Source organism: Bos grunniens, chromosome 12 (genome assembly GCF_055505025.1).
Source record: "Bos grunniens cultivar Pamir isolate PY7600 chromosome 12, Bosgru_T2T1.0, whole genome shotgun sequence".
Classification (NCBI taxonomy): Eukaryota; Metazoa; Chordata; class Mammalia; order Artiodactyla; family Bovidae; genus Bos; species Bos grunniens.
In genome coordinates, this window is record NC_141176.1 from 47,839,953 (window position 1) to 47,865,568 (window position 25,616).

The window sequence follows — 25,616 nt, forward strand, 5'->3', positions numbered from 1 at the left end:
ACTGCAGCCTGCCAGGCTCCCTGTCCATCACCAACTCCCAGAGCTTACTCAAGCTCATGTCCATTGAGTTGGTGATGCCATCCAACCATCTCATCTTCTGTTGTTCTTTTCTCTTCCTGCCTTCAGTCTTTCCCAGCATCAGGGTCTTTTCAAATGAGTCAGTTCTTCACATCAGGTGGCCAAAGTGTTGGAGTTTCAGTTTCAGCATCAGTCTTTCCTGTGAATATTCAGGACTGATCTCCTCTAAGATTCACTGGTTGGATCTTCTTGCAGTCCAAGGGACTCTCAAGAGGCTTCTTCAACACTGCAGTTCAAAAGCATCAGTTCTTCGGCACTCAGCTTTCTATAAAGAAACTCTCACATCCATACATGACTGGTGGAAAAACCCACAGATAAGAGATAAAAAACTGATTTAGAAATGTAGTAGAATGTGACTTTTTGACCTTTAAAAAATAGAACATAAAACAAGTAGTAAATTAATAGAAACTTAAAAGAGGAAGCAACAGTTGACAAACATAAATGCCTCAAAAATGACAGGATCATGACAGTCCCATGGATACTAAGAGAAACTAAGATATTTGTTAGTTATGTCTCTGAGTTTTGTAACTGGGAGTTAGGGAAACAAACTTTCCACTCTACTAAGACTGTGGGATTAAGTTTGTCTTTTCCAAAATGATCTTAATTTTCTTTACCACATGGTGGCAGCATATATCCATTGATTTCTGTAATCAGTTTTGGGCTACTCAGAAAATACTGTCATTGCCAAAGCTTTACTGTGTTACCTTATTTTCCTTTATATTTCTTATTTCGTATCTATTTCCTTAAACCAATCAAATACTATGTCTTCCTAATAAAATTCAGTTGGTCTATAACTGGGAGGTAGAATTTTAAGAAGCAAACTTTTCTGGCATAATATGCCAGATCAAAGATGTCTCAGTTATTAACCCTGATATCATAGTTATACCTAACAGATACATTCAGAGATGTTAAAGCCCCACAAGTACACAGTTAGTTATGCTTTTATTCATATATTCTGCTACCTCATGGCAGATAATGAGGTGAAAAACTAATTTAGAAACGTAATAGAAGGTGATTTTTTGACCTTTAAAAAAGAAGTCACCAATTTTAGTAGATTTCTTGAATTTTCTTTCATTAATTTTTTCTACATCTTTAGTTATTTGGAAATAATATCTATTGTAGATACTAACACTGGAAAATAAGGCTCATGTTTTACTTCAAGTTTAGAGTCTTTAAGTGTCAGTAACATAGTCTAATTATAGCATATTTTGAGCTGTTACGTATGTGAACTTGCGTATAGTACTTAGTGTTTTCATAAGTGCTGTACTTTTATTTTCTATTTATGAAATCTCTTTGTAACAGGTCAGAATTCTGGTCCAGTGCATGTAGTTAAGCTATTTGCAGCTGTTATGCTATTGTAGAGTTATTTTCAGCATGCTTCTTTCATTTCAAAAGAAATAAGTGCTAATACCAATAAGGCATTAATGAGTCTGCGTGCAGTGACATGAAGTTTCAGGTTGTTGTTTAGTCCCAAACTTATGTCTGAATCTCTAGCTATCCCATGGACCATAGCCTTCCAGGCTCCTCTGTCCATGGGATTTCCCAGGCAAGAATCCTGGAGTGGGTTGCCATTTCCTTCTCCAGGGGATCTTCCCAGACCAGGGATTCGAACCCACATCTCCTGCATTGGCAGCCAGATTCTTTACCACTGAACCACCAGGGAAGCCCAAAGTTCCAAAGGGAAATGATGAAATATTTTTCTCTTATGAGAGCTTTGGTAACTAGGAAACCAAAGTGTTTTGTTCAAAGAACTTCCTTGTTTCGGAAACATAGTTACATTTGTTGAGAAAACTTCTGCAAGATTACCTTGAGGCTCATCTTAAGTATTTATACCTGAATAATCCTGTCTTTATTTGAATGAAAATGAAGTATTTCATTAATGATACATACTTGTGATTCAGGTTTTTTTTCATTTCAGGGATTAATTTAACTGTTTGTTTTCTGAAGTTTCTTTTTTATCCTGCCCAAAAGTGAATTTAAAATTCCCTTGTTAGATACATGCTATGATGATACTCATCAGTTATAGTTATTTTAGAGTATCTGACAAATTCATTCAGTTCAGTTTAGTCGCTCAGTCGTGTCCGACTCTTTGCGACCCCATGAGTTGCAGCACGCCAGGCCTCCCTGTCCATCACCAACTCCCGGAGTTCACTCAGACTCACGTCCATCGAGTCAGTGATACCATCCGGCCATCTCATCCTCTGTTGTCCCCTTCTCCTCCTGCCCCCAATCCCTCCCAGCATCAGAGTCTTTCCCAATGAGTCAACTCTTCGCATGAGGTAGCCAAAGTACTGGAGTTTCAGCTTTAGCATCATTCCTTCCAAAGAACACCCAGGACTGATCTCCTTTAGGGTGGACTGGTTGGATCTCCTTGCAGTCCAAGGGACTCTCAAGAGTCTTCTCCAACATCACAGTTCAAAAGCATCAATTCTTCGGTGCTCAGCTTTCTTCACATTCCAACTCTCACATCCATATATGACTACTGGAAAAACCATAGCCTTGACTAGATGAACCTTTGTTGGCAAAGTAATGTTTCTGCTTTTTAATAGACTGTCTAGATTGGTCATAACTTTCCTTCCAAGGAGTAAGCATCTTTTAATTTCATGGCTGCAGTCACCATCTGCAGTGATTTTGGAGCCCCCAAAATAAAGTCAGCCACTGTTTCCACTGTTTAACTGTGTAGATCATAACAAATTGTGGAAAATTCTTAAAGAGATGGGAATACCAAACCACCTTAACTATCTTCTAAGAAACCTGTATGTAGGTCAAGAAGCAGCAGTTAGAACAGAATATGGAAAAATGGACTGGTTCAAAATTGGGAAAGGAGCACGATAAGCCTGACTGTTGTCATTCTGCTTGTTTAACTTATGTACAGGATATGTCATGAGAAATGCCAGGCTGGATGACTCACTAACTGGAATCAAGATTGCTGGGAGAAATAGCAACAACTTCAAATATGCAGATAATACCACTTAATGGAAGAAAGTAAAGAGAACCTAAACAGCCTCTTGATGAGGGTTGAAAGAGGAGAGTGAAAAAGCTGGCTTAAAACTCAGCATTTAAAAAACTAAGATCATGGCATCCAGTCCCCTCATTTCATGGCAAATAGAAGGGAAAAAAAATGGAAGCAGTGACAGATTTTATTTTCTTCGGCTCCAAAATCACTGTGGACAGTGACTGCAGCCATGAAATTAAAAGATGCTTGCTCCTTGGAAGGAAAGCTACAGCAAACCTAGACAAGATATTAAAGAGCAGAGACATCTGTTTGCCGACAGAGGTCTGTGTAGTCAAAGCTATAGTTTTTCCAGTAGTCATGTATGGATATGAGAGCTGGACCATAAAGAAGGTTAGCACCAAAGAATTGATGCTTTTGAACTGTGTTGCTGGAGAAGACTCTTGAGAGTCCCTTGGACTGCAAGCAGATCAAACCAGTCAATCCTGAAGGAAATCAGCCCTGAATATTCATTGGAAGGACTAATGTTGATGCTAAAGATCCAATACTTTGGCTATAGACTTCTACGTATCAGAGGATGAGATGGTTGGGTGGCATCATTGACTCAGTGGACATGAGTTTGAGCAAGTCCTGTGGGATAGTGAAGGACAGGAAAGCCTGGCGTACTGCAATTCATGGGATTGCAAAGAGTCAGACAGACTTAGAGACTAAACAACAACAATAATCAAGAAACATAAAGAAAAGGGTTTTAGAAAAACAAGGAGAAATTAATAAAAGTATAGTAATGATAGGAAAGTTTATAATATTCTTCCTTCTGAATTGAATATATCTTATAGACATAAAAATGAGTCAGGGCTAGAAGAAATGAGGCAATCAATAATTTTGATTTAGTTGTTATAATAGAGTTTAAAATTCCTTGGCCAAGGGATAATTTTTTTTTTAATGTCAATAAAGGGAATTCCCTGGCTGTCCAGTGCTTAGGGTTTAATTCCTCCTAGTACTTTGCCAACAAAGGTTTGTCTAGTCAAGGCTATGGTTTTTCCTGTGGTCATGTATGGATGTGAGAGTTGGGTTGTGAAGAAAGCTGAGCGCCGAAGAATTGATGCTTTTGAACTGTGGTGTTGGAGAAGACTCTTGAGAGTCCCTTGGACTGCAAGGAGATCCAACCAGGCCATTCTGAAGGAGATCAGCCCTGGGATTTCTTTGGAAGGAATGATGCTAAAGCTGAAACTTTGGCCACCTTTGGCCAGTACTTTGGCCACCTCATGCGAAGAGTTGACTCATTAGGAAAGACTCTGATGCTGGGAGGGATTGGGGGCAGGAGGAGAAGGGGACAACAGAGGATGAGATGGCTGAATGGCATCGCTGACTCGATGGACGTGAGTCTGAGTGAACTCCGGGAGTTGGTGATGAACAGGGAGGCCTGGCATGCTGCGATTCATGGGGTTGCAAAGAGTCGGATGTGACTGAGCGACTGATCTGATCTGATCTGAGGGGATCTAAGATCCCATAAGCTACATAGGGTGGCCAGTAAATTAATTAATTAATTAAATTCAATGAAAAGTTTACAAAACGATCATGTATATACTTGGCCACATAGTGAAAGAGTTAAATGTTAGGGACAGATTTAATAGTTCCTATTTTTATTTTAATTTAGTAGTGGTCATTTATAGGGGACTGGCAATAAATTTGGAAATTAAACATTTTTTTTAGGTCAAAAGTAATAAACAAGAAAAACACTTTTTAGATCATAGAATAAGTAAAAATATGAAAACAAGAACATTTTACATCAAAATCTTTTAGACTTATTTAAAGCTGTGCCAGAGGAAAATCTGTAGCCTTAAATTACTTTTATAATTAATGAGAAGGATGAAAAATAAAAGCATATAGTAGTCAATTTTAGAAAGAAAAAAGAACAGTAAAAATAAGGAGTTTGGAATTATTGGACATTAATTAATATTGCCTGTAGCTCTGTCGTGATAGTCTTAAAAACTGAAAGAAATGTCCCAACAAAATATAGATGACCACAATAAGTAGAAGTGGAGAACTTGAAGAGAAGAATTACCACAGAGGTATTATACAGTGAATTCTTCAATCACCAGTCGTGTCTGATGCTTTGTGACCCCATGGGTTGCAGCATGCCAGGCTTCCCCTTCCTTCACCATCTCCCTGAGTTTGGTCAAACTCATGTCCATTGAGTCACTGATGCCATCCAACCATCTCATCCTGTGTTGCCCACTTTTCCTCCTGCCCTCAGTCTTTCCCAGCGTCAGGGACTTTTCCGATGAGTCGGCTCTTTGCATCAGGTGGCCAGAGTTGGAGCTTCAGCTTCAGCATCTGTCCTTCCAGTGAATATTCAGGGTTGATTTCCTTTAGGATTAACTGGTTTGATCTCCTTGCAGTCCAAGGGAAACAGTAAGTAAAGGTGTATTATTGATGAAGTTACCAGATTCGCCAGACTTCCCAGGTGGCAGTAAAGAACCCGCCTGCCAGTGCAGGAGATGTAAAAGATGCAGGTTCAATCCCTGGATCAGGAAGAACCCCTGGAGAAAGGCTTGGTAACCTGCTCCAGTATTCTTGCCTGAGAATCCTATGGACAGAGAAGCCTGGCAGGCTACAGCCTATAGGATCATGAAGAGAAGGACACGACTGAAGTGACTTAGGGCGCGCACTCCAGGTTCACAAATATATTGCCCTGATAGGTTCAGTTGATTTCTATAAGGATAGCTGATTCCAGTTGATTAAACAGTTGTCATTTAGTCGCTAAGTTGTGTCTGACTGTTTGCAACTCCATGGACTACAGCCTGCCAGGTTCCTCTGTCCATAGGATTTCCCAGGCAAGAGTACTGGAGTGGGTTGCCATTTCCTTCTCCAGGGGATCTTCCCTACCCAGGGATCGAACCCACATCTCCTGCACTGGCAGACGGATTCTTTACCATTCTGTCAGCCGGGAGGCCCGTAATTAAACTATACCAAACTAGTACTGAAAAAGATGGAAAGCTCTGAGAAAGATGATACAAAACAAATCCATCAGCCATTTTCACTTACTACTAAAGTTGCAGAAATTCTAAATGAATTTCAAAATGAAATGAAGTTCAAAAATGAATTCTAGCATTTTATCAAAAGAAAAGTGCTTTATGTCTAATATAGTATATTTTAGGACAGAAAGGATAAACTGTTGCATCAGCAAGTTAAAGAAGAATAACCATTTAATTGTATCATTAAATGAGAAAAGATGATAAAATTCAGTGAACATTCCTAATAAGGACTCTAAGTATTTACTTTAAAAAAAGTTAGCAAAATACTTTATCCTAAATGGCAAAACTATAGAACTTTTTCTGTAAAAATAAGTAACTAGACACAGACTTGGGTTGCTTATTATTATCTAACATGGTCTTGGAGGGCCCTGGCAGATGCACTAAGAAGGAAAAACTATTCATGTTAACTTTTGAAAGGAGATTAAAATTTTTTTCTATTAGATACCACCTAAATTTAATGCAGAATTGTATAAGTGATCAATAACATTTCTTTAGATTTAGAGAAATAACTGGTAGATATGGACTTGGGGGAAAATAATTAACTCATGATGCAGATAGTAGGCTTATATGAAGAGGACTATTAAATTGTATTGTTGAACCTGGAAGCACCATGTCTTAGGAGAAAAACTTATAAAAGTAGCTTTTTTTCCCCCCATATTAATACATTAATTAAATTCAGTTATTCTGTATCCCAAGAATTTTCTGATTTTCTGTATTTGATTTTTTTGGTGGAAGACAGATAATTCTGTCCAAGGATTGGGCTTGGATAAATGATTTTAGCTTATATGAAAAAATAAGTGTTCTGGAATTGCCAAGAAAAATGTGGTGGAAAAAATGTGAAAGGAAGGGGACGTTAAGATGCTGCTCCTACCAAGATCCCACTTTATACTTCAAAACTAAATGTAATATTGACATAGAAACAGATATCAGTAGAACAAAATATAGAAATACATCTAATTATTTACTATAACATTTGCCAACAAATGTCTGTCTAGTCAAAACTATGGTTTTTCCAATAGTCATGTATGGATGTAAGAGTTGTACTGTAAAGAAAGCTGAGTGTCGAAGAATTGATGCTTTTGAACTGTGATGTTGGAGAAGACTCTTGAGAGTCCCTTGGACTGCAAGGGTATCCAACCAGTCCATCCTAAAGGAGATCAGTCCTGATTATTCATTGGAAGGACTGATGCTGAAGCCGAAACTCCAATACTTTGGCCACCTGATGCGAAGAACTGACTCACTGGAAAAGACCGTGATGCTGGTAAAGATTGAAGGCAGAAGGAAAAGGGGACGACAGAGGAGAAGATGGTTGGATGGCATCACCGACTCAATGAACATGAGTTTGAGTAAGCTCTGGGAGTTGGTAATGGACAGGGAAGCCTAGCGTGCTGCAGTCCATGGGGTTGCAAAGAGTCAGACACGACTGAGTGACTGAACTGAACTGATTTACCACAATAGCCATAGTTCAATTCAGTTGAGAAAGAATGTTTTTTTTAGTATAAGGGTCCTAGCACAAGTGGATGGTACTCATCTGTTAAAAAAAATGTTGATCGTCAAGTTTTATACTATATACACGTATTAATTCTAGTTGGATTAAAATTTTTAGAAGGAAACCTAGGCCATTACTTCAACAATCATGCCAATTCTTAGCTCAGGGTCCACGTGCCTCTAGGTGGAATGGAAAGAACATTATTTTCACTTCTCACCGAAATTTAGAGCTTTAGTTATAAATGCCACAGTAGGTTTGTCACTGCCTAGAGCTCTGTCAGCATTAGAATTCAGGTATTTTCCTATCATGGTGTAGTTACCACAAATATCTTTAGAGATTAGGCTTATCGCTATTCCAAACCTAGTGTAGTTGTTAGACTCCTCACTAGATCTTATCTTAATGCAGCAATGAAAAAAGGTCATATGTCAGGCTTCCCCAGTGATCCAGTGGTTAAGAATCTGCCTTGCAGTACAAGGGACTCCGGTTTGATTAAGATCCTAAGTGCCACAGCCTGGGAGGTATAACGCCTGACCCCACGCTCTAGAGGTTGTGAGCTGCAACAACTGAAGCCCTGATGCTCTGCAACAAGAGAAGCCCATACACCAGAGTGAACCTTACCTCCCGCTCACTGCAACTAGGGAAAGCCTAAGTGCAGCAACAAAGACCCAGCACGGCCAAAAAATACATCTTTTTTTCAAAAAAGACAATAAAAAGACTCAATTTTTTAAAAGAACATGTATAACTTTAAAAAATATTTCAGTAGTTTTACTGCAGTATGCAATTAATACTTGAATGACATGGGGTGCTGACCTTCCACATAGTTGAAAATCTGCACAGACCTTCTAGTCAGCCCTCCCTGTGTTTGCACACAGAATTAACACAGAATTAAGCAATTCTTTGTTTGTGGATTCAACCAACCACAGATTGTGTAATACTGTAGTATTTATTATTGAAAAATATCGTCATGTAAGTGGACCTGCACAGTTCAAACCTGTTAGTTATTCAAGGGTCAGCTATAATTTGTTTCCTTTGTAATTCTGCATTATTTTCATTTTTGATTTTAGAAACTTTAGTCTCCGAAGGGGTTCACAAGTCTCACCAGGTTGCCAGTGGGGTCCAGGACACAGAAAAGTCTTGAAAATTCCTAATTTATATGATTATTAGCAGTACTTCTCAAACTCTAATGTAAAGACAAGTCACCTGGGGATCCTGTTAAAATGAAAACTGGCAGAGTAGTTCTGGGTCGGGGCCTGAGAGTGTTCACTGAGGATGCTTCCCAGCCTGTGCCCCTTCATGGACTGAACTATGAGTAGCTAAGTTTTGGACTGAGTTGTCCAACATAATGGTCACGGCCACTTGGGGCTATTTAATTAAAATTCATGTTCTCAGTTTTACTAGCTACAGGTGGTTAGTGACTAGCCTGTTGAATGGTACAGACGTAGAACATTGTCATCATTGCAGAAAGTTCTATTGGACAGTGTTGTTCTAGAGGTTGGAGTAGTCTTAGCCAAGACAGAGAAACAAAAAGCCTTAAAAGAAAAAAGCAAAAAGGAAGCCACAGGCAAAGTTTAATATTTAAAGGACACATTTGGTACAAAAATTGCAATGTAGATGAGCCAAAGTTAGTATCAGCACTGTTTAAAGCTCTTAGAGATTAACATGAAAAAGACAACCCAATAGAAACATGGAGAAAGACTATAAATAGACATTTCACAAAAAGTGCAGGTCCAAATGCCCAGGTGCTCAAACTAACTAGCGTTTTGGGAAATATTATACAATTAAAATAACAATGAGAACTCAGGTTGGCAAAAATGGAAAAGGTCTAATATCTATGCAGGTATAAGAGAAAAGATACAAACATTGGGGGTGGAAAAGTCAACTGCTGTAGTCCCTTGGAAAGACATCTGGCAACATCAGTTAAAATGAAAAAGAAACATTCTTCAGCACAACAATCCCAGTGGTGCTGGAACCTTGTCCCATGGAGTAAAATACTAACAGGTAAGACTATGTCCACAGGGAGGTTTCCTGCAGCAGGTGCTGGAAGGGGAAAGGAGGGACAGGAATAAATTCTAGTCAATAAAACAACAAGAAAATGGCTACATAAACAATGTACAGTGTACACTGGAATTTTCTGCAGTCATTGACAAGAAAGAATTGGAGAATATCAGTTATTTTAGGATTTACCCAAGGTACCTATCTTCCCATTTGTGTTGTTTTCATGAGTATATGAATATGGAGAAGAAGAGGGAAAGGTGCGTGTTATTTAATGTGAGTCACCTGAGGATGCAGATGGTATGTCAAAGAGAAGAGAGGGAAGAAAGAGATCAAAAATATGAAATTTCCTTCTCTTTACTAATATGTATGATAGTTCCACAATGTATATCAGTTGCTCAGTCATGTCTGAGCAAGTAAGGATGTATGATGCAACAACAGGTTAATTATTAATGGCAAAAGAAAGTCACCTGTGCTTTACTAGTAAATTGTCATAATTATTTTAAATACTTCCACAGTTTAAATGTGCACACAAAATTTATATAAATAATTCTTAGTGACTCCATGGACTGTAGCCTGCCAGGCTCCTCTGTTTATGGAATTTTCCAGGCAAAAATACTAGAGTGGTTTGCCATTTCCTACTACAGGGTATCTTCCCGACCCAGGTATCTTGGGTTTCCTGCATTGGCAGGCAGATTCTTTACCAGTGAACCCCCTTGGAAGCCCAAATTTTTCCCTTTAGAAAAGCTTAAACTTTTGTTTGAGCTTATATTTATTAAAAAGATATTGAAAATTATTGTGTCATATATTGAAATTTTCCTGTTCTTTTTAGCTTACTTTTAATGGAGAAGACAATGGCACCCCACTCCAGTACTCTTGCCTGGAAAATCCCATGGGCGGACCTGGTAGGCTGCAGTCCATGGGATTGCTTAAGAGTCGGACACGACTGAGCGACTTCACTTTGAGTTTTCACTTTCATGCACTGGAGAAGGAAATGGCAACCCACTCCAGTACTCTTGCCTGGAGAATCCCAGGGACAGAGGAGCCTGGTGGGCTGCCGTCTCTGGGGTTGCACAGAGTCGAACACGACTGAAGCGACTTAGCAGTAGCAGTAATATTTAGTTTTGTCTTTTTTTTTTTCCCTAAGACTTTAAAGAAGAAGTCTAAATTTTTTTGAAAAAGATTGTATTTCTTGAGGAGCTTAACAACAAGTAGTAGTCTCTGGTAGCAAACAGATGGTTGTTTCTTAAAGGAACAGTTTTAACAGTCAAAGATTAATTAGGTTTCTTGTTCTTTTCAATATTTACTTGCTGGGAGTAGGTTATAGGCAATGTGAAACTTGTAAGAGTTCTGAGGAATGAATTCTCATGTTCTCAGAATAGCTATATTTCATTTCTACTTCTCTTGGCTGCTCTATCTCTCCCCAGGCAAGAGATCACTTCATTTATTAAAGATTTATTTTGACTTATAGGTTACCATTCTTTTCTCAGTATCTGTGGTGTGAAAGACAAAAGATTTAAATGATGCTTAGAAATTGTATCTAAAGTAATTGCCTTTGGGTTTATGCAGCTGCTAATTGTTTAAAATATGCCTATTTAATTGAATCTTTGAATACATTTTTATTTTTGTGGAAAACATTTATTCAATGTTATCTTGTCATGATTTTTATAATATGTTTTAAGGAATAATTATAGTAATTATTTTAAAGGAAGGGAGTCTAAAATTAACTATGAATTATGCATGTGCCATATTTTAACCTGTAAAATTTGCAGTTAAAGTTGTTTTTTTTTTAACAGCCTGGATTTGGGCAGTAGATAATATTAACTTCCAGTCAATGGTTTTATAGGTTCCACGGATAGAATCTGTAAAAATCAGGAACTTGAAGTTAAGAAAGGAATGAACTATTTATGAATTCAAGAACCTGAATTCTAGCCCTATCTCTGCTCAATCTGGAATCCAGGACAAAAACACTTAACCCCTCCAGGCCTTAGTGTTCTTATCTTGGAAATAAGAAGATAGTACCAGATTATCTCGTGCTTCTTTCATCTCTGAAATTCTGTAATTATGTCCTGCTCCGCTGCTGTTGTTTGGAAATAAAGAGTCTGGGTGGAGGAGAGACCTCATTTTAAATATAAAAGGTTTAATAGTTGATAACTTAGCCAAAACACTGTATAACATAATTTTTTTTTGTTTTTATATTGAACAGCAGAGAAACACATAGAGTGAAAAACAATGTTTCTTCCATCGGCTCTGCCCTCTTCTCTTCTGCTGTGACGATCACATGCATGTCTCCCTTTCCCTTCCTAAGACCAGCATCCCTGCAGAACTTCTCCCCAGTTAACGTTTTCTTGGTTGAAGTCTCTTGCTTTACTTTTTTAAAGCTTTTTAAAATTTTTCTTTAACAAAGCAATTAATAAAGAAATTGTGACTAACTTTTTACACAGATAATACATATTTAACCACCATCAAGACTAAGAAATGGAAACTGCTTTCATGCAGCTTTTCTCAGAATCTTTGAGAAAATATGGGTTCATATACACTGCATTGTTATCATTGTTTCAACTGAGGTTTTTGGGTTTTTTTTGCAGATGATAATAATCTTTTGTTTCAGTTGGAAAACCCATTTATTAATCCTTAATTGTTAAAGTCACTTTTTCTGCATTTTGAGCTTGTTGTCTTAAATGCTAGTGCTGCATGCTGCTGCTGCTGCTGCTGCTAAGTCGCCTCAGTCGTGTCCGACTGTGCGACCCCATAGACGGCAGCCCACCAGGCTGCCCTGGGATTCTCCAGGCAAGAACACTGGAGTGGGTTGCCATTTCCTTCTCCAATGCATGAAAGTGAAAAGTGAAAGGGAAGTCGCTCAGTCGCGTCCGACTCTTAGCGACCCCATGGCCTGCAGCCCACCAGGCCCCTCCGTCCGTGGGATTTTCCAGGCAAGAGTACTGGAGTGGGGTGCCATTGCCTTCTCCAGCTAGTGCTGCCTAGTCCCTTTATATATCAACGTTAGTTGACTCTGCAAGCATTTCCAGTGTAACTACTATGTGAGGTTCCTGGGTGTAACCAGAGATCCGACAGGACTTCAAGGAGCTTCAGAGTGGGTGTGTAGAAAACCGAGGGTTATAGACAAGAAACATACAGCTACAATAACAGACTGACTTTTTTCAGGCTAGTGGTAGCCTTGTATTATTTCCTATTATGAATAATTTAGGAGATGGTAAAAATGACATTAAGCCCAGCAATCAAAATCAGTTCCATTCTAGATATGGAGGAAACCTGCAAACAGTGAAATCTTCTCAGTGACTTGGTTTGTCCTTGATATCCCTGTGTAGTTTTTTTTTTTTTCTTTATTGAAAGAGGACACTGAGACTTGCTATTAACCAAACCTGTTTACTTTTTATTTAGACATTTTCTGTTAGAAAGAGTTGGTGATTGGAAATTTTGTTTTCTTTTTTACGTTTGAAAAAATTAAGTTTTTTACTTCTTTGAATTCAGTCAATTTAATATCCTGTTTTGCTCCTTCTTTTCCAATTTTTGTTGTTATTGTTGTTGTTGTTGAGTTACTCAGTCATGTCCAACTCTTTGCGACCCCATGGCCTGCAGCACACCAGGCTTCCCTGTCCTTCACCATCTCCCGGAACTTGCTTAAACTCATGTCCATTGTGTTGGTGATGCCATCCAACCATCTTGTCCTCTGTCATCCCCTTCTCTTCCTGCCTTCTAGCTTTCCCAGCATTAGGGTCTTTTCCAGTGAGTCAGCTCTTCGCATCAGGTGGCCAAAGCGTTGAAGCTTCAGCATTGGGTCTTCCAATGAATATTCAGGACAGATTTCCTTTAGGATTGACTGATTTAATCTCCTTGCAGTCCAAGGGACTCTCAGAGGGACTCTCAAAAGTCTTCTCCAACACCGCAAATTCAAAAGCATCAATTCTTTTGTGCTCAGCCTTCTTTATGGTCCAACTCTCACATCTGCACGTGACTACTGGAAAAATCATAGCTTTGACTATCTTTAGCCTTAGCCTTAAAGTTTTCTTTCTCTTGTCAATGTTCTTTCTCTTGTTGGTGTTCTTTCTCTTGTCTGTGTTCTCTGCTTCCTCCCTTTTTATTGAAACTGCCTGACAGAATCTCAACTCCTGATTTTTCTACCTGAGCGCTACTGAAGAAAAGCACAGAGGCAGTAACACAGCTATAAGTTTATTGTTACCGACTTCGAATGGGCCCACACAACTGCTGTAATTCAATTTTTTTTCTAGTTTTCTCCTTTCTCACAGCAGTTATTTTAGGCATTCAGCACTTCCTATCTCTAGCTCTCAGCTTTCCTTCTCTCTCTTTCTCAGTAAATGAGTTGGTGTTTCATTCCACAGAGAAAATGGAAATCTTCAGATGAAAATTGCCACAGTTTGTTGCCACAAACCTATTTACATCTGTACTGTTTCTGTTTTGTTCCTACTGTTTGTGGTGGCAAGAGGCTTGCTTTCAAAGAGTAGAAAATCATATGCCTCCAGAAACCAAGAGATAATATAAAATCTGTGAAGCAGTAGGGTAAGAAGTGGTTCTGTGGCTTGCTGGGAATTGATAGGAGCTACCTGAAGACATCCAAATGCAAGTTTTTAATACTCTTGTCAGCTGGAGCAAAGCCTGCCTTGATGAGCATGCCTGCTGGACTGAAGACTAGTCTTCACAGAGAAAATGGAGCCTTCTCAGGGGCTTTACCCCCAACCCTCACCATGCCTCTTTTCTCCGTATCAGTACCTCTTTTTCTATTCTTTTGTATCCATATTTAGACATTCTCAAGCTTATCCCATTTTTGGAACCTTTCATTTATGCCTATTTTCTTGTCTAACTACTCTAATTTCTCTACTTTTAAACTGAAGAGAGAATTGCCTACTGCTCTGGTGTTTGACAGATTTCAGTTGAAGTCTTTACCATACTGTTCGTGAGCTCTGAGGTTCTTATCCTCTCCAAGTCTACTTTCTTCAACCATAAAAATGAGATGAGGATAATATTAATAATATGCCCAGTCATAGAGTTAAGTATTAAATGAAAGAATGTAGGTATACTATTAATAGTACCAAAAAGGTCATAGTGAGTCCTTTGCTTACATACATTTGCTTCAGCCCCTGGCAGTCTGTCTTCTGTTCCCATCCCTGAAGCCCTGATGTGTTGTTTGTGGATTTTGTCCCCAGTAGTCACTGGTACCCCTGACAGCCTTGCCTCCTCAAAGCAGTTCTTTGGTTGTCCCTGCCACACACCCCAGGCTCACACTCTGCTTCTGTGAATACTCCCTCGGGTTCCTCCGACTCTGCCCTTTCCTCACTCTTTAAATGTTTATCTTACTCAGCATTCTGTCTCGGTCTTTGTGCCGTTGAGTGATCAGTTTGGCTAGAATCTCTCTGGTAGCCAAAGCAAAGAAAGAGCATTGCGATGATATTAATGTATAGTTCATGATCGTTTACTATGTGTTAGGCATTTTTATAAGCGCTTTACATGTGTCACTTGATATAATCTGCACAGCAGCTCCATGGGTCAATGAGGTAGAGAAGAGCAATGAAGTACCGAGAGGTAAACCTGCTCCAAGTGCTGCTGCAGGTAATTCAGTTCTAGGCAGGTGAATTCTGGAGATCTCTGTCCTAACCATAACACTGTACATTCTCCCCCAAACAGATGATTAGTAATGTTTAGAAAGGTAAAAACAGGAAACTACAGCATTTTCTGGGAAGAAGATCTGAAATGGTATGTTGGTGATTCTTTGGGGGAGATGAGAGAGTCTCCTCAGCTATGATCTGCTAATAAATACCTCTTAGTAACATTTTATTCTCATGGACAATGTCAGTGCAGAATAGTATGACCAACACAGAGCACACCCAGTATCGTTTTCCATGATTACATTTTTCATATAGCCATCTGATAGAAATTTGGAGCTAACATTTCACAGTCAGGCCTAATAGTTTAAAAGGGACATAAACACTGTCTTAGTCATCTTTGTATCTACAGTATCTAGCCCAAGACCAGTCACTTAGAAATAGTTGAGTCAGTCTGTGACCTGCATGTGACCACACTGAGCTCGTCAGCTCCTTAAAAAAGAATGACTTGGGACAGGATGTATTTCACGTGACAGGTTCTGGGGGTAGAGCTGATGATCGCTTGCAAGATCTGCTGAGTTCAAAGGATCAGAAGAAGTAGGAACTCCATCCCTGTGTCCTGCTTCTCCTCCCCAATTCCGTATTCATGTTTTTCTTCATTAATTTATTGTATTTATTTCATTCTTACTGTATACCAAGTCCTGTATAAAGTAATGGAGATCCAGTGGCGAACAAGATAAAGTCCCTGCCCTTAAGATGTTTACACTCTGGTGTGAAAAAACTAATTTGATAATACACTAAGATCAGTACTCTGAAGGGAGTATTGATAGTATTCAGCTCTTCAGGCAGTGAGAACAGGTTAGAGGAAGCAGTGTGTTCCAGAGAACCTCAGATCTTTATTAGGGTTGGAGGTGAAGTGTGAATGTGAGAAATGGTGAGAAACAAGGCTCGTAGGAAGCAGGGCCAAGTGTGCATTTAAGGCTTGTACTTCTGCTCCTCTTCCACATCTCTGCAATCTCTTTCTACTAGTTTAATGAGTACGAGGAAGCTCAATGTAGAAATGTGTTCCAGGCGCCACAAAACTCCTTTTTTGCTGAATACCACAACTGAAACTGCACGGTTAATCTTTTCAGTAACTGTTTTTCATTGTGAATGTTTGATATTCATGTGGTTCTTTGCCTGTCATTGTGAACTCTTCAAGAACAGGGGCAGTGTTTCATTCATTTCTATGTCTTTAGCATCTAATAGTACCCAATAAATGTTGAAAATATCATTAGCATTCGTAGTCATTTTCTGTGTTTGGAAGGAATGATGCTAAAGCTGAAACTCCAGTACTTTGGCCACCTCATGCGAAGAGTTGACTCATTGGAAAAGACTCTGATGCTGGGAGGGCTTAGGGGCAGGAGGAGAAGGGGACGACAGAGGATGAGATGGCTGGATGGCATCACTGACTCGATGGACATGAGTCTGAGTGAACTCCGGGAGTTGGTGATGGACAGGGAGCCTGGCGTGCTGTGATTCATGGGGTCACAAAGAGTCAGACACGACTGAGCGACTGAACTGAACTGAACTGAACTATTCACCAAAGCATAGTTGTCCTATTTTCTATGAAAAACAGAGTTCAAGTTTTAAACAAATGAACTTATAGACTACTCGGTGAGTTTAAGATTACCTGTCTTTGAGTAAGGAAAAATTACTAAATAGAAACATTGAGGATTTTTTAAAATTACAAAGATACTCACAGTTCAACGAAAGCATTCAATACAGAATTTGGTCAAGTATGTTTAGTTTGAATGGTTTGTTACTGTTTTTGATCTATAGACTTATGAGGAAGATCGCAGGAACTACTCTGAGCTTCAGATTAGATGTCAACGTTTGGCCTTAGAATTAGCAGACACAAAACAGTTAATTCAGCAAGGTGACTACCGTCAAGAGAACTATGATAAAGTTAAGAGGTAAGTAGTTAAGATGTCCACGTTACTTGTTCTCTTTTTTAGCATGCATCAGAGGCACTTGAATTCTTACCATCAACATCATTAATGCTACCTTATATCTCTTTTTTTTTTTTCTGTTTCCATAGGTTTTTCTTTTCTAAAATGTCATATAGTTGGAACCATACCATACGGAACCTTTTCAGATTGGCTTCTTTGACTTAGTTATATACATCTAAGTTTCCTGCATATCTCTTCATGGCTTGATAGATCATTTGAATAATGAATAATATTCTATTGAATAGTACTCACTGAATAATAATATTCCATTGAATGATGAATAATATTCCACTATCAAGATGTACCACAGTTTACTTATCCATTCACCGGCTGAAGGACATCTTAGTTGCTTCCAAGTTTTGGCAGTTAGGAATAAGTCTGCTATAAAAATTCATGTGCCAATTTTTATATGGACATACATTTTCAACTCCTCTGGGTAAATACCAAAGAGTGTGAACATACTCGTATGGTAAGAGTATGTTTAATTTTGTAAGAAACCAGCCAAGTGTCTGTCCCAAAGTCTCTGTACCATTTTGCATTTTCACCAGCAATGAATGAGTTTCTGTTGCTCCACACCCTTGCCAGTATTCGTTATCAGTGTTCTGAATTTTACATTCTAATAGATGTGTAGTCATATCTCATTGCTTTAATTTGCATTTCTCTGATGACAGGTGATATGGAACATCTTTTCATGTACTTAGTCACCATCTGTATATCTACTTTGGTGAGGTGTCTGTTAAAGTTTTTGGCTTATATTTTAATTGGGATGTTTGTTTTCTTACTGTGAGTTTTAAGAGTTCTTTGTATATTTTGGATAATAGTCCTTTATCAGATACATCTTTGGCAAATATTTTCTCCCAGTCTTGCCATGTCTTCTTATTCTCTTGACATATACCTTATTCTCTGTTGTATAAAAGTGTGTAGTTTTGGCAGCTTGGTGAGTTTAGATTGTATTTTTATATCAGTTATTTTTATTTTATTTAGAAGTTGCTTTTGCCTTTTTAAATGTGATATGAACCCAGGGAAATCCTATGTGTATAAATATTTTTGAACTCTTACTTGACTATTTTTATTTTATGGAATGAATTTAAGTACTTTGCAGTTTTATCTAAAGTTTTTTCAGCTATTTCTTTTCAACAAAAGGCACATACACTTTCAAAAAAATGATACTTTCTGAGGATATGTTTCCCATTGTGTTGCTGCTAAATAGCTATAGCATATAATTTTCCTTTTGCTGGAATAGATTAATGAACCACTACTTAGCTATATGCCCTTAGGAAATCTCTAATTATTCTAAGCTGAAGTTTTGTCATTTGTGAGGTGGTGCTAATACAATAACTACACTGTATAAATTTAGAAGATTGAATAATTTTTATGACAGCATATATGTGTGCATATATACACATATATATAAAGAGATTATTAAACTGTTCACTGCTGTGTCTACTTGTACCTAAAATAATTCTTAAACCATTGTAGTCACTCAGTGAGTGTTTGTTAAATGAATGAATGCTTTATAATCTGTAAAACACCGTAAGTAAATTTGCAAGGATTTGGGAATATAACGGTGATACTCCTACTCCCGGCATGACTGACATGCAGTGTGTGTTACTGTGTATGTATTGTTGTATCAAAATGTAGTGATTATTAGAGTTTGAAATCCATGACAGATATACGATTGGGTTCTCAAATAGAGCTAGATTTCAAAAGAATCATTTCAAAAAGAAGTAGATTGTGATGATAAGATGGTACTTTGAGTTGGTGTTTTGATGATCTCGCAGGGCTTCCATTGTAGCTCAGATGTGAAGAATCCATCTGCAGTGTGGGAGACCTGGGTTCGATCCGTGGGTTGGGAAGATCTCCTGGAGAAGGGAAAGGCTACCCACTCTGGTATTCAGGCCTGGAGAATTCCATGGACTGTACTGTATGTGGGGCCACAAAGAGTCAGACAAGACTGAGCAACTTTCACTTCCTGCCACTATAAATCTATAGCAACAATAGGTAAAATATGAAAGGAGAAAACTAAAAGGCATAGTCATCAAAATAATCCAGAGTGGCCATGAAAGGATGGGTAAATGAACCAAGATGAGCCATGACTTGATAATTCTTTGCGGTGAGTGATGAAAGCAGGGAGTAGGGTGGGGAGGCGTCTCATTTTATCATCTTTATATATATATATATGTTTTCTATAATGAGAATCTAAGAAATAAAACTATAATAAACATCATCATGTGCTGGAAATGAAACAGGAAAACAACCAGGCAAGGGTGGATCAAGCTGAGAATCCTTTGGTTCACTCAGTAGAAAGAATGGATTTTTAAAAATTGGTCTGATCACAAAAATATAAACTGGGAGGAAAAATCACTTTAATGTCCTTGGTAAATTCTCACAAATGTACAAAAGAGAACAGGTATATTGAGATTAGCTGCATCATTATTAGAAAGAATTCAAATGCTTTTTTTTTTTTTTTAGTGTAATTTTTTTAAATTTTATTTTTATTATTTTTTAAATTTTATTTTATTTTTAAACTTTACAATATTGTATTAGTTTTGCCAAATATCGAAATGAATCCGCCACAGGTATACCTGTGTTCCCCATCCTGAACCCTCCTCCCTCCTCCCTCCCCATACCCTCCCTCTGGGTCGTCCCAGTGCACCAGCCCCAAGCATCCAGTATCGTGCATTGAATCTGGACTGGCGACTCGTTTCATACATGATATTATACATGTTTCAATGCCATTCTCCCAAATCTCCCCACCCTCTCCCTCTCCCACAGAGTCCATAAGACTGATCTGTACATCAGTGTCTCTTTGATAGTAGCATGGAAAACAGATTATAAAAAAAAGAAAATAGATTATAATTTATGTCTATAATGTAATTCTGTGTAATAATTAAATTAGATCTGAATGTATATATTTGCTCGCTTAATTGCTTCAGTCATGTCCAACTCTTTGCTACCTCATGAACTGTGGCCCACCAGGCTCCTCTGTCCATGAGATTCTCCAGGCAAGAATACTGGAGTGGGTTGCCATTTCATTCTCCAGGAGATCTTCCCTACCCAGGGATCAAACCCACATCTCTTTATATCTCTTGCACTGGCAGGCGGGTTCTTTACCTCTAGTGCCACCTGGGAAGCCCCTAATGTATACATGGATAAGTCAAACACATTTAATTTTAAGAAGCAAAATGCATATGCCCATCTTTCTTTTTTACACTAAAAAATCATAGCAAAAGTCATTACCTTGTGAGAATAAAAACATTTGTGTGTAAAGACATAAAACACTTAACATGAACCAGAGTGTTAATACTGATAGTCATCTTTAGTTAGTGGGTTTATGGGTGATTGTTACTTTTTAACTTGTGCTTTGCTCAAGTATAAATACACTATTTTGTTAAGCAGAAAAAATCTTAGAAGTCATCTTTCTAAATGAGTTATTGAAAATCTAATGAAAAGAAAAACAATTTTTAATAGCTCTCCCATGGAAACACCAGGAGAGTAGCTGAAATAAAGGGCAAAGGAACTGATTCTGACTATAGAAGACAAATTAAGAAATAGTAAATCTGTTTCTCTGCTCATTTTTTAAGATACCTGTTTGTAGGTTTGGTCCAGTTCTTAGTTTTGCTGTGTTGGGGAAAGAGCTCCTCTGAGAATGGAAATTAGAATTTCTGGGTAATCATGAATAATTTGTGAATGAAGCAGTCACAAGAATGCCTGCCTGTGTATCAGCAACACAATCTGAGTAATGAGTGAAGGGCTTTTGAGCCTAAGAACTGAAAGCCTAGAGCCATGTTTAAATTCTTTAAAAGTTTTGACTTCCAGATTAGATTGAAGATGATTAGTGAAAAGACACCAGAGTATACCTTTAAAAGTTTTATTGTTTACTTTTGTCAGTGTAGCTTACATATTTATTTTTTACAGATAATAAATTTATATTTATCTGAGCAAGATCTCAGAGAGTCTCCTAAATTTGAAAAGCAGATACTTTATTGTTCACAGAATGACACTGAAGGATCTCTGTTCAGTTTCCTGAAATATAATCAACCCTTTTTAAATGCTTGTTATAAAAAGAGGTGTAAAATTTACATATGTACTTGAGTTCTAGTTTACTAAAAACAAGTGTATTTGAATTTTATAGTGAGCGAGATGCACTTGAACAGGAAGCAACTGACTTAAGGAGAAAATATGAAATACTTGAAGCCTCTCACATAACTCAAGCTAAAGAAAGAAGTGAATTATCAAAAGAGGTAAGCTTATAGAGTCACTGTTTGTTTTTTTTAATATTTATTTATTTGGCTGCACTGAGTCTTCACTGAGGCACGCGGGATCTGTATTGTGTCACGGTCATGCGGAATCTTTGTTCCGTCGCATGTGGAGTCTTAGTTCCCTGACCCTGCATCCCTGCCTTGCAGGGTGGGTCCTTTAACCACTGGACCACCAGGGAAGTCCGAGTCACTGGTTTTTTATTGTACAGTGATTGTGGACATAGCCCAGGGCAAGAATTGTGAGAGGGAAGTTGTTTCTTTTTTGATGTAGTTGCTGGAAAGAAGGGACTTTTTAGTAGCTGTGTTTGGATGGAAAATTTCATGGTAAGAATTAGCCTCTGTGTGTGTTGAGCACAAGCACAAATGAAAAAACTCATTCAGTAAACCTTGAAAAGTAAGGTGACATTGCTCTGGACACTCTGTCTCTGCCTGTGTATAGGTAGCCACCTTGCAGCAGACTGTTACTTTGCTGCAAAAGGATAAAGAATATCTCAACCGCCAAAACATGGAGCTTAGTGTTCGCTGTGCCCACGAAGAGGATCGTCTTGAAAGACTTCAAGCTCAACTTGAAGAAACCAAAAAGGCTAGAGAAGAGATGTATGAAAAATACGTGACATCCAGGCAAGATTTACGTTATTTTCCATATAAATAGATATAAACCAAACCATCTTCTTTAGGGAACTCCTGGCTTTGGGGACAAATAGTGATTTGTTGGTAAGGTTTATAGGATAATGTTAAGATAATTGTTTTTGTTTCTCCACAAGATACTCATATTCTAACTGATTTTTTTCTTAAGACATTTTGTTTTTTTCCAAAAGCCTGTTTCTTTTAGGTAGGGATATATACACTGTTACTGTTTTTATTAATTTTTTTTTATGATATAATCTTTTTAGCTCCCAATGACTAAGATCTCTGTTTAAGTGTTTTAAGAAAGTATTTATATACTTTTATATATTTAGTGTTAGTTGCTCAGTCATGTCCAACTCTTTGTAGCCCCATGGAATATAGACTGCCAGGCTTCTCTGTCCATGGGATTTCCCAGCAAGAATCCAGGAGTAGGTTGCCGTTTCCTACTCCAGGGGATCTTCCTGACCCAGAGATAGAACCAAGGACTCCTGCATTGCAGACAGATTCTTTACCATCTGAGACACTATGTGTTTATATGCCTCATATATATCTCTTCAGAAGGTATTTATTTTCTCAGCATTTTTGTGAGCATTTCAAAAACTAAAATTTTAAATTTTATCCTTTAAGACTTCATATATTTGTAACATTTTTCTCAGCTTGTGGTATTTTTCATCAGTTTGTGCTTCTGCTAATACCCTATGTAATGCTTTGTGACTTTGCTAAGAGATCACAGTGGCTGAGGTTGTTGTGCTTAGAAGGAAAGTTTTTGTCAAGAGTCCACGAGGGTCTTTTTTTTTTTTTAAGATTGTCCCCTAATATGCACCACATCAGATTATTATTTCTAAATGAAGTGCATTCCACAATGCATTGGTTTAAAAGTCTTTGGCCATATGCATTAAAAACTATTAGTAAAATATTTTTGAAGATGAATAATTATCCAACATAAACTAACTTTTTTTATAGTAATTAGCTTTTGGGGCAATATGTTTAAAAGGAAATCTTAGATGGAACTACTTTGAAACAGTATTTTTAGGAATTATAGAACTTTATATCTAATACTGTTTTTTTAAGGAACAGTGTATGTAGAGCATATTTGATGTAAGGTATTAAAATCTTATATGAAGGGCAAAGACCTATTTCTTTTACCAAAAAAAAAAAAATAATAATGGATATTCCTTTTGACTCCTTTCAGAGACCGTTATAAAACAGAATATGAAAATAAACTACGTGATGAACTGGAACAGATCAAATTGAAAACTAATCAAGAAATCGATCAACTCCGAAGTGCCTCTAGGGAAATGTATGAACGGGAAAACAGGTAAAAAAAGAAAAGTAGGACATTTCTGTGATATTTTATTGGTGTTTCAAGCTTATAGTTTTATTGAAATTAAACTTTAGTTCATGATGTAGTGTCTTTTTTAATATGTTAGAGAAAGTTTGTCATAAATCTAAATCTAAGTATAATGGAATATTAAAGTTCTCAGGCCTTTGATAACTAGCTTACAACAGGGTTTGTCAGACATTAGGCCTGTTTATTCTGTTATTCCTATTATCTTTTTATTACCCTGTTAACTTGTCCTTTTGCCTTTATATCAGCTCCAGATAAGGACAGAAATGAAAAGGAAATTAGAACTAAGAGATACTAGTTCTTCCTATAACATGCCAGTGATTTCTCCAGGAAATTTCAAAGACTGGAATAATAATAAGAAATATTGCTTATGCCTCGTTTAGCTGCTGGACCTAAAAGAAATCATATTTTTAGATAATCTTAAAGAAGGATAGTTTTTTTTCATGCAGTTACTTTTAGATCAGCATATATCAGGTTTCCTTAGTGATTAGCAGTATCAAGGGAAAATAAATGCTACTTATTTCAATAGCAGTTATTTTTATATACCATCATTATGATTCAGATGGCTTTTCAGAATTGACATTTAGAGGGAAATTTATTTGGAAATTAATTGTCATAGTAGTTTATTAACACTGACTTGAGTGTATTTGATCTTTACCAATAAGCAAGTCTTTAAATCAGACTCTGGTTGGTATTAGAGAAGTTTACACTTGAACTCTCAGAACAATAAATTTATTTATTTAGCAAATATTTACTAACCATGTACTGATACATGTCATGAGCCATAGATACACTGGTGACCTTTGCCTTCACAAAGCTGGCAGTCTAATGGAGAAATAAAGGAACAGTGAGCAAAAGTATGATGATAATAGAGCAAAGGGCAGGATACTCAGAATGAGACCACATAGACTCAAGGTGTATCTAACTGAGCGCTGGGAGGAATTGGGGAAGGTTACATGGAGGGAGAAATGCGTATGCTAACATCTGCATGGTGACTAAGAGTAAGACTGTCAGTTATGGAAGGGAAGGAAACTAGGGGCACTAATGCATACCCTGGAGACAAGTCAAAATGAAGTTTTTGGAACAAACTGCAAATAATTCAGTATGGTTAGCCCATAGACTGAGAAGCAGTGAGTTGTAAGAAATGAAGCAGAAGAGGGAAGTGGGTCCTAATTATGCATTTGAGCCATTGTCTAACATCGTAAACAGTTAAAAGATTTTGAGACTATGCATGATATGATCTGACTTTATATAAAAATCCATTCTGTGATGTGGAGGAAGATTGAGGGTGTATAAGCTATAGACCAGAGAAGGCAATGGCACCCCACTCCAGTACTCTTGCCTGGAAAATCCCATGGACAGGGGAGTCTGGTAGGCTGTAGTTCATGGGGTTGCTACGTCGGACACAACTGAGCGACTTCACTTTCACTTTTCACTTTCATGCACTGGAGAAGGAAATGGCAGCCCACTCCAGTGTTCTTGCCTGGAGAACCCAGGGATGGGGGAGCCTGGTGGGCTGCCGTCTATGGGATCTCACAGAGTCGGATACGACTGAAGTGACTTTGCAGCAAGCTATAGACAAAGAGGCCTCTTTTAGAGATTGCTTCCCTTACCAAGGTGGGAAGTAATGATAGAACTACAATAGTAGCAGCAGAGATGGGGAGGATGGGGCCAGACTGGGAAAAATGCTCAGGGGGTAGAACTAAGCTAACTGGATAGACAGGAGGATGTGGTGACTAGATTGGACTGGGGAATGAGAAGGATGTCACTAGGTTCTTGATTGGGCAGCTGTGGGGACAGTGATGCAGTCTTTAAAGCATCAGAAAAATACATGGCTTTACCTGAGAAACATGACAAATTTAGTTTAGTTTCATTAAGTGTCTGTGACATGTGTAAATAGAAAAATGAACTATATGTATAAGGTCTGAATCTTAGAAGAAAGATCCAGACATGCGCTAAACCTATGGCATAGGTAATGCTACTGTTCTCTTTTACAAATAAGTACTTTTAGTCCTGTAACTCAGTTCTGTTACGGATTTTGTAATAAAGGCTTTTATTGGTCAACTTAAAAATTTGAAAATTTATGGGATTGTTTCTGTGATAAACATGCATGATTACTTCCAAATAGTGCACATAGCCACATAAACCTTAGTATGTAGTCATTTTGAGAATGTACTGATTTTTTAGTTTTTGTTGTTGTTATTGGTGGTGGTGGTAATTTTTGTTTTTTCTCAAGTCTTTTAAAATACAGCTCATGTA

The 25,616-nt window shown here is 37.8% G+C and overlaps 1 protein-coding gene across 8 annotated transcripts in view; it reads left to right on the forward strand.

The window, feature by feature from the left end:
- PIBF1 (progesterone immunomodulatory binding factor 1) overlaps positions 1–25,616 on the forward strand; it is a 232,890-nt gene that overhangs the window by 32,168 nt on the left and 175,106 nt on the right. For all 8 annotated transcript variants that reach the window (XR_015137616.1, XR_015137615.1, XR_015137617.1 and 5 more), the window contains exons 6-9: positions 16,951–17,084; positions 21,256–21,364; positions 21,822–22,003; positions 23,202–23,327. Coding sequence is in view for 3 of the 8 variants with exons in the window: in XM_086328532.1 (XP_086184658.1) it covers positions 16,951–17,084; positions 21,256–21,364; positions 21,822–22,003; positions 23,202–23,327 (551 nt within the window). In the remaining 5 variants the exon portion in view is untranslated. The remainder of the gene's footprint in view (positions 1–16,950; positions 17,085–21,255; positions 21,365–21,821; positions 22,004–23,201; positions 23,328–25,616) is intronic.